Source organism: Anopheles aquasalis, chromosome 3 (assembly GCF_943734665.1).
Source record: "Anopheles aquasalis chromosome 3, idAnoAquaMG_Q_19, whole genome shotgun sequence".
Taxonomy (NCBI): domain Eukaryota; kingdom Metazoa; phylum Arthropoda; class Insecta; order Diptera; family Culicidae; genus Anopheles; species Anopheles aquasalis.
Genome location: NC_064878.1, coordinates 27,688,956 through 27,696,595, shown reverse-complemented (window position 1 = coordinate 27,696,595; position 7,640 = coordinate 27,688,956). Strand labels below are relative to the sequence as shown.

At 46.5% G+C, this 7,640-nt stretch overlaps 1 protein-coding gene across 3 annotated transcripts in view; it reads left to right on the top strand.

The window, feature by feature from the left end:
* The window catches only part of LOC126574255 (cysteine-rich motor neuron 1 protein-like), a 147,385-nt gene extending 144,217 nt beyond the window's left edge, over positions 1–3,168 (top strand). For all 3 annotated transcript variants that reach the window (XM_050234333.1, XM_050234331.1, XM_050234332.1), the window contains one exon: positions 456–3,168. In XM_050234333.1, coding sequence (XP_050090290.1) covers positions 456–1,582 — 1,127 coding nt within the window. In that variant the 3' untranslated portion in view covers positions 1,583–3,168. The remainder of the gene's footprint in view (positions 1–455) is intronic.
* The last annotated feature ends 4,472 nt before the right edge of the window (positions 3,169–7,640 follow it).

Sequence of the window (7,640 nt, the reverse complement as noted above, 5' to 3'; positions counted from 1 at the left end):
TCAGCATTCAGAGAAAAATGTTAAAAATATATGTCACAGAAAAAAAATAAATACCAAAATCCATATTAGCATGCCGGCCGTTGTTTAAAGTATCAACAAGTCCGTTCATCACATAATTTGGAAGTGCATGGCTTTATTAAATTAGCTTTTTCCCACCAAAGTCAAACCCGTGCCGATGTTAGTGGCCAGCGTGGTAGAGACAATTCTAAAGCTGGTCACCAATCCGGGAAAACGAAATGTGATGTAGCTCCGTTGCCGAAAATGTAGGCGCCAGGTATCTGGTAAAATTGCAAACTTTCAGGGATTGGTAATAGAAGTAGAAATTTCTAGATAACCCAACGATCTCAAACTCCATGATGTGGTGGATATTGAAATATTAAAAAAAACTGTTTCTTCACTCATGTCAATGAAACTAACTCCCAAAACCATTTGTCCTCTTTCTCTCCTCCTCCCAGATGTGGACCATCTCTGCCAGCACGTCCAGTGTTCGCTCGATTGTCCGGACGACAGCTACCTTCAATCGAAGGAAGAATATTTGGCCACCGAAAGCGACGGTACGGACGGGCTGCGCCACCGTCGCGCTATCGCCATGAACAACCATCCCCAGGAATCGATCAAGATCGTCCCAAGTGCGACCGTGTTTTTCCCGCACAACCAACTACAACCGGCCCGGACGCAGCGCCACTTCTGGAAACGCTCTCTTCCCGCTGGCTCGATCGGCGATCTGCACGAGATGTGCTGCCCGAAGTGCATGTGCCGACCGTGCCCCGTTCCAAGATGTCCCCCCAATTTCACCCCCGCGTTCAGTTCGGCTGAGACCGCTCTTCGACAGCCCGGTAACTGCTGCCCGGATGTTTACTGTAAGGAGTTGCCGCAACCCTTGAAACGGTGCTACTCCAAGAACTTCCCGGGACGATCGTACGGCGAGGGTGAGGAATGGAACGAGGATCCTTGCACGCAGTGCAAGTGCGAGGATGGTGAGTCCCGGTGCCAGGTGTCGGCATGCCGGCCACTCAGTTGCCCCCGGAAACGTAGACTCCCCGACCGGTGCTGCCCGGTGTGTGACGAGGAAGGATCGATCTTCTGCCAGGGACACGTCAACTGTCCGGTCAGCTGTCGCCATGGTTACCAGCGGGAGGGCAGCTGCTACCTGTGCCAGTGTGCGCTTCCGGCGGTCAATGGTACGATCGTACCACCACCGTCGCCACCAACTGTCACCTCAACCGAGGCGGTGCCAGCCCACCACCCGGCCACGGCGGACAAGAAGGACCCAGCCAACCGTGACCGCGACAAGGTGGAGGAAAAGGAGGAACTGGACATCGGTGGTAGCTTTGCACCTCCGCCAACACCGGTGGAACCGTCGAGCCGCACGCCGACCTATCTGTACATCTTTCTGCTCGCTCTCTGCGTCTGTATTGCGCTGATTGCGGTTGCCTGGTATTGCATCAAGAACCGGCGCAGTTGCCGTGGCAAGTACAGCACGGTGCCGGTGTCGACGAGCACCATCACACCGACCACCACGATTGCGGCGACCACGACGCCGACACTGATTGCACCGGTCAAGGTGAACTCGGCCGCCTAATTGTGGGAAAGCGACCATTTTCCTTCATTTTCCGTGGATCATTTCACGGTCATCCTATTCTCCTAAACCTCCCCTCGTATTCTATTCTCTACACTCTCCTTACCCCAGAATTTCCCATATTTTACCAACGAACCGTTCGATCCGACCGATTGCTCGATTGTTTCACCGATCTGTCTTCACAGATACAGGACTCCGAATCGGGCAAATTCGAAACACAATCAAAACAATAGCCTCTAACCCCTTTATTCAATCCCTACGAATGCTTCCAAGCATCTTTATTGATTCCCTATTACCACACTCCCTCTCTCCTCACTCATTTCCCCCTTTATTCAAGCGAAATCGTATCCTTCGTAAATCGAATTCGTGTTGAGCTCGCCGCCATTATGATGATTCATTCGATCCTCACCGCTCTTTAATCAATTGATTGAACAAAACAAAAGAATTGTGATAAAGTAAAAAGGTATGCAGAAGAAGAAAACTAGTAAGACGTGGAAGCGGGCGGCCAGAGAAAAAAAAAAGGCAAACGAGAGTTGCAAAACGTCGAGAGTAATGAACCGAACGCGAAATGGATAGGCGAAATGGCCGGCCACGATCCGGCAGCAAACGGTATTCCTATATTGATTAATAATGCATTACCTTTATATTTATTTAACGACAAACTATGGATTAAGAGAAAGGGGAGGGGGAAAAGGGGGAGGATGCGCCTTCCTCTGGCGCGTTTCGGTCGTCAGTTGGCCGAATGATCGCAATCCTTGCCACGACGACGACGACGACGAGAGGCGCTACATTATGTTTTCCGTTTTTTTCCCAACAAAAAAAAAACGATGGAACCCCCGCCGCCCCCAATAAAGGATCAGGCCCAAGAAACCTGTCATATGTGATGTGAAAGTTTGAGCGTGCATCGTTTTAGTGCGAATTATTTTGGGAGAGAATTCACGAACGAACGAATTGACAAAAACCATGCTAGCGCGCTAGGTATTATTTGAATGGTAAGACAACAAAATGACGATAATTTATGATTATGTTTGGTTCGCTCTTTCGTTCCTGACTATATAGAGAGCATACAGCTAGCTAGCTAGTTAGTCCCGCCCACCATGTTGCTGCTCACCTCTTTCCTGTTGCAGCGCAGTGTTGCTGGTGACTTGGTGGAAAGAGAGTCGCGCAGGCAGAGGAGGGAAATTAAGAAAGAAAAAAAAACAAATTAAAAAAAGTTTGTAGAAAACTGATTAAAGTTGAGGAGGCGCTTCCGTTGGATGGAAGTCGCGCTAGAAGAGATGTTTGGGGAAAATCTTTCTTTTTGCGTAATGTGAAAGCACTGCGCAGTCGATCGCAGTGTACCGGATGGAGATAAAGTAGCAAAAAAGGGCAACGGGACCGGTTAAATGAAATAGCAAAAATTCTCATAATGCTTCCAGAAAATATGCAAAACAAATAAAACGGTGGGCGACAGAGGGCCGTAGACAGAAAACCAGATAGATAACTAACACACACCCCGAAAAAAACCGCCAGGAATTTGTAAAACACAGAAACCGAGAAACGGGAACACATTGTATAAAGCTGAACATAAATAAATCTATGCGATTGTGCGCGTTGCGTTGATGATGTACAACAATACGGGAAGAAAACCGGAAACAATGAAACAAAACAAAAGAAAAACCTCTCCTGTGCATATCCCCGCATGTCCACGGACACCGACGGCCGTTCCACGAAACCGCACCGCAAGGAATCGGTGCCATCCGATACCGTGTGTGTCTCACATTAACGCAAGTGTTTTGCGCATCTTAAATGTTTCGCTTTTCGTGCTTCATCTTCTCTCACTACTAATGTTCTTCACCATTCCTCACCTCCTCCTCCTCCTCTTCCTGCCGTACGGTCGCTATCACTACGCTTTCTGTCTTGACTCATATCAACCGTCAACTCATCTTGCAACCATCTCGAACCATTCCTCCCTCTTTCCTGTGTATGCGTATTCTTCGCTCATGTGTCTCGTAATTGCAGACGTTAGTGTATAAACGGCGGGAGGAGTGGCGACAGGCTGTTTGCATAAGCAAATAAGAGAACAATAGTAAAACCAGAAGGGAAAAAGGGAAGAGATTTGTAAAACAAAAAAGAACACGGAAACCGAACCTGGAAGATGCAGCAGTAGCAGGGTGGTTCTAGTATTCAAGACCTAAATAATGCAAATGCTTCGCTTCACTGGGGGGGGGGGGGGGGGAAGCTCGGTGATTGGGATTTTGCCGCACGAAGATGAGGTATCCACGCGCCATAACCTAGCCGGATGTATCCCGCAACTTTGCAGGGGAAATCCTTTGTACATTGACCCCTAGGCGGAGCGAGAAAGTGTGTTTCGTTTTCCAAAAACCCAAAATGCAAAATCTATCTGTGTACGATGTTTCTCTGTCGTTGCCGCAGAAGAGGACTGCTCCAACGCGCTCCTGATGAGTCCGTTTTTTTAGTTTAAAATAAATGCGGCGCAAAGCAAAGAAACGAGCAATGGAGACGGCGACGTGAAGCAACCCCAAGAACCCTGAAAGATGCGCGTCAATCTATAGTGAAAGTACGAAAAGCGGATAAACCAAAACCAAGCACGAAAAAACATGGCGAAAGAGCGTGAGCAGAAGGGCGTGTAAAATGAGTTACGTCGTCGGGAGCGACAAGATGGGCATTCGGATCGTGCGCGATTACATGTGAATAGTTATGGAGAATTGTATTAAATCTATGATTTGTAAAAAGGAAATCAAATATACCTAATAAGAAAGGAAATTATGAAATATATATATATACATATATACAGATAAATTCGGATGAAAAACCCCAAAACCTGTAGCAACGGTTGTGATTGATGGATGGTGGAACAGAAACCGGAAAGAAAGTGGCATCAGAACGGCACCAGGACGGCTCTTCAGCAACTTGCTTTGCGATTGCAGTCTGAATTGAGCCGGAACACTCGACGCTACGGGCCCGGAGGGGTCCCTGTCGAGAGGCTCTTCACAGTTTAAGGCCACCACTTCAGACCGCACTGCTTCTAATTGGGCGGATAATGATCGATTGCTCGTTGAAAGTGCACGATGGCACACCGCGTGCGGCGTCGTCGCTTGCTTTGCTTTTCCCGCTTCCCAGTGGCTCAAACCAAACACTTGACTCGCCGCGGAACTGATTGGTGTTTGGTTGGTAATTTGAAGTCCCTTCCACCTCTTCAGCGAGGAACGATGTGGCTACTTAAAACTTTGTAACGCAAATTGGTAACAGAGGGAACAACTTGACAACTTAGTGGAGCCTGTTCTAGTGGCACAGCCAGGGGAAAAAGTCACAAAAGTCTATTACTAATTGGAAAATAATTCTCCTCCCTTTCACTGTGGTTACCTTTTATAAACGTTGATTGTTCGATTTCGTTTGGAGCATTGCCATGGCGACAAAATGAACAACATTGTTCGGCGCTAGGCTAACATTTTCATTTGGCACATTCGAACTAACATGTCAAACGTGCTAAACACTGCTGCAATGTACATTGGAAAATATGTTTGACGAAAAGTGAAACAAACAAATCGATGCGAATTTCATCATTTGAATTATGAAGCATATGCAGCGGTACCTGTTGTTCGGTGCCACAATAAATTAGAACCCCAAAGGGACATCCTCCCTCAACCACTGTGCCCACATGACGCACACATACAACATCGTACCTTTGTTTTACCGGAACATAAACTGGTCATGGAGCGCGTATCGTGGAGCGCGTTCAATTTGATTAACTTTTGCAACACCATTGGCACCGTGGGGAATGATTTATTTGTGTGAATGTGTGTCTGGCCAGGCCAGGTGCACATTTAGCGAAAACCTGAGCACACTGCCATGCGTTTGTTTGCTATGGCTGTTATTGTTGGGATTCGCGGAACGGGCGGAATAGGACCGAAATTCAAATTTCAGTTTCGATAAATTATCTTTCCTTTCTGGTTCGCTCGCCACCGGCCGGATTTGCTGGCCGGAACAATCCGTCCGATCGGATCGGGTGCACCGATGCACGAACAGTTCGTTATGATGTGTTGGATAAACAATGGACGTGGCTTTATCAACGAGCAAACGAGGGAAAAGCGATGCTGGATGATGTGCCACAGAAGGTGTCCTGATGTTTCAGTCACCGAAAATTAGATTGAATTCTGTGCTCTTTGGTTGAGTTGTTGGTGCCATGCAGGTAAATAGATAATTTGACATGTTGTGCATTAGATTTTTTAGCTAGTTTTAAGCCGGCGATACATGAAGCGTAAACTCTCGTATAAACTCAGAGTGTAAAGCCGGCGATACATGAAGCGTAAACTCAAGCGTAAATATAAAATTAATTTACACTTGAACATGTTTACATGACCGGGTTGAGACGCGTAATCCGAATTACACTGAACTTTAATCGACTTTTGTGAGAAAAATAGAATCTTTTTTCCAAAGAAAAAGATTAAAAACGCTAGTAATGAACACTCACTATTAATGCAAACCACGAACAGGAAATGTAGTGGGGCAAATCGCTTGCAAACAGCGTTTACGCTAGGATTTATGCTCCGTGGACCTATAATCTCTTTTACATCGTGTAAACAGCAAATGTAAACTTTTTGGCATTACATTCTGAGTTTATACGAGAGTTTACGCTTCATGTATCGCCGGCTTAATGCCAAAAAGTTTACATTTGCCGTTTACACGGTGTAAAAAAGATTATAGGGCCACGGAGCATAAATCCTAGCGTAAACGCTGTTTGCAAGCGATTTGCCTCACTATATTTCCTGTTTGTGGTTTGCATTAATAGTGAGTGATCATTACTAGCGTTTTTAATCTTTTTCTTCGGAAAAAAGATCCTATTTTTCTCACAAAAGTCGATAAAAGTTCAGTGTAATTCGGATTACGCGTCTCAACCCGGCCATGTAAACATGTTCAAGTGTAAATTAATTTTATATTTACGCTTGAGTTTACGCTTCATGTATCCCCGGCTTTATGATTTAAAATATCATTAACTGATTGTTAAACGCTCTATCATTCAAATACTTCTCTAAATCCAAAACCAACGTTCAAATGAGAGGGCACTGCAAATCGACAAAACGACAAACCGACAAACCATCGTTCCGAACGATTCTCGGCATTGGCAAATGCGGTCTCTTTCACCATTCACAGACACCCGCAAGAGAGACACCTGAACCAACGCCTGGGCCGGTTAAATTTCAATTGATAGCCTCACAGGGACTACCAGAACCGACACACTGCAACACAAACCCCCCCTGCCTGACCACCGACGAGGTCCCGGAGAGTGTGAATTGAAATCGAATCGAATCGACTTCTGGTCCACCATCTACTCACCCTCTCCGGTGGTGCTGCTTGTAATGCTGCTCGTTTTACATTCAACACCGAGCGATCCTCCCGGCAAACTCCCAAATCGCATTGCTCTCATCGTGCAGCTGGTGCATCATCTCCTGCTGATCGCAAATCATCGAACCAAAACCATCGGCAAAGGGAAGGCACTACACAGAACTGGACTGAAAAGCGGGGGGGGGGGGGGGGGGGCTTTAATACGTTTTGCTTTGCGCCACTAGCTGCCTCTGCCTGGGACGGGCGGATTCAAAAACAGCAAATTATGAGTCGCAATCAGACAGGAGACTGCAGGATTGCTTTCACTGGACAGTGCCGCTGTCGTACACCAAAAAGGGAGGTGATGAGTAATCAAATCCCTCCCATTTGGCACAGCTGCAGATATGACACTAACGCTGATGCAGATGTGAACGTGTTCTGCACGTCTTTAATTTTGCGTCAAATTTGGGTATCTTTTCGATCCGTTCCACCCGTATAGGGAATTGAAACGAACTGACCTCGTGCTGGTTGTAGAAAGGAATACAATTGAGTTTTCTATTCCGTACTGTGAGTATTTACGCACCGGAAGTGCAGCAAAATTGAAGATAACTCTGTGTCGCATTATAGCAGCAGTTGCTTCTCTGTGAGGTGTGAAGACTGCTTTGCGTCAGAGTCCTGCGGCTGTTTATAACCCAAACGAACTGGAACTGGAACGTGTTGTGCCTCTTTTGAATAC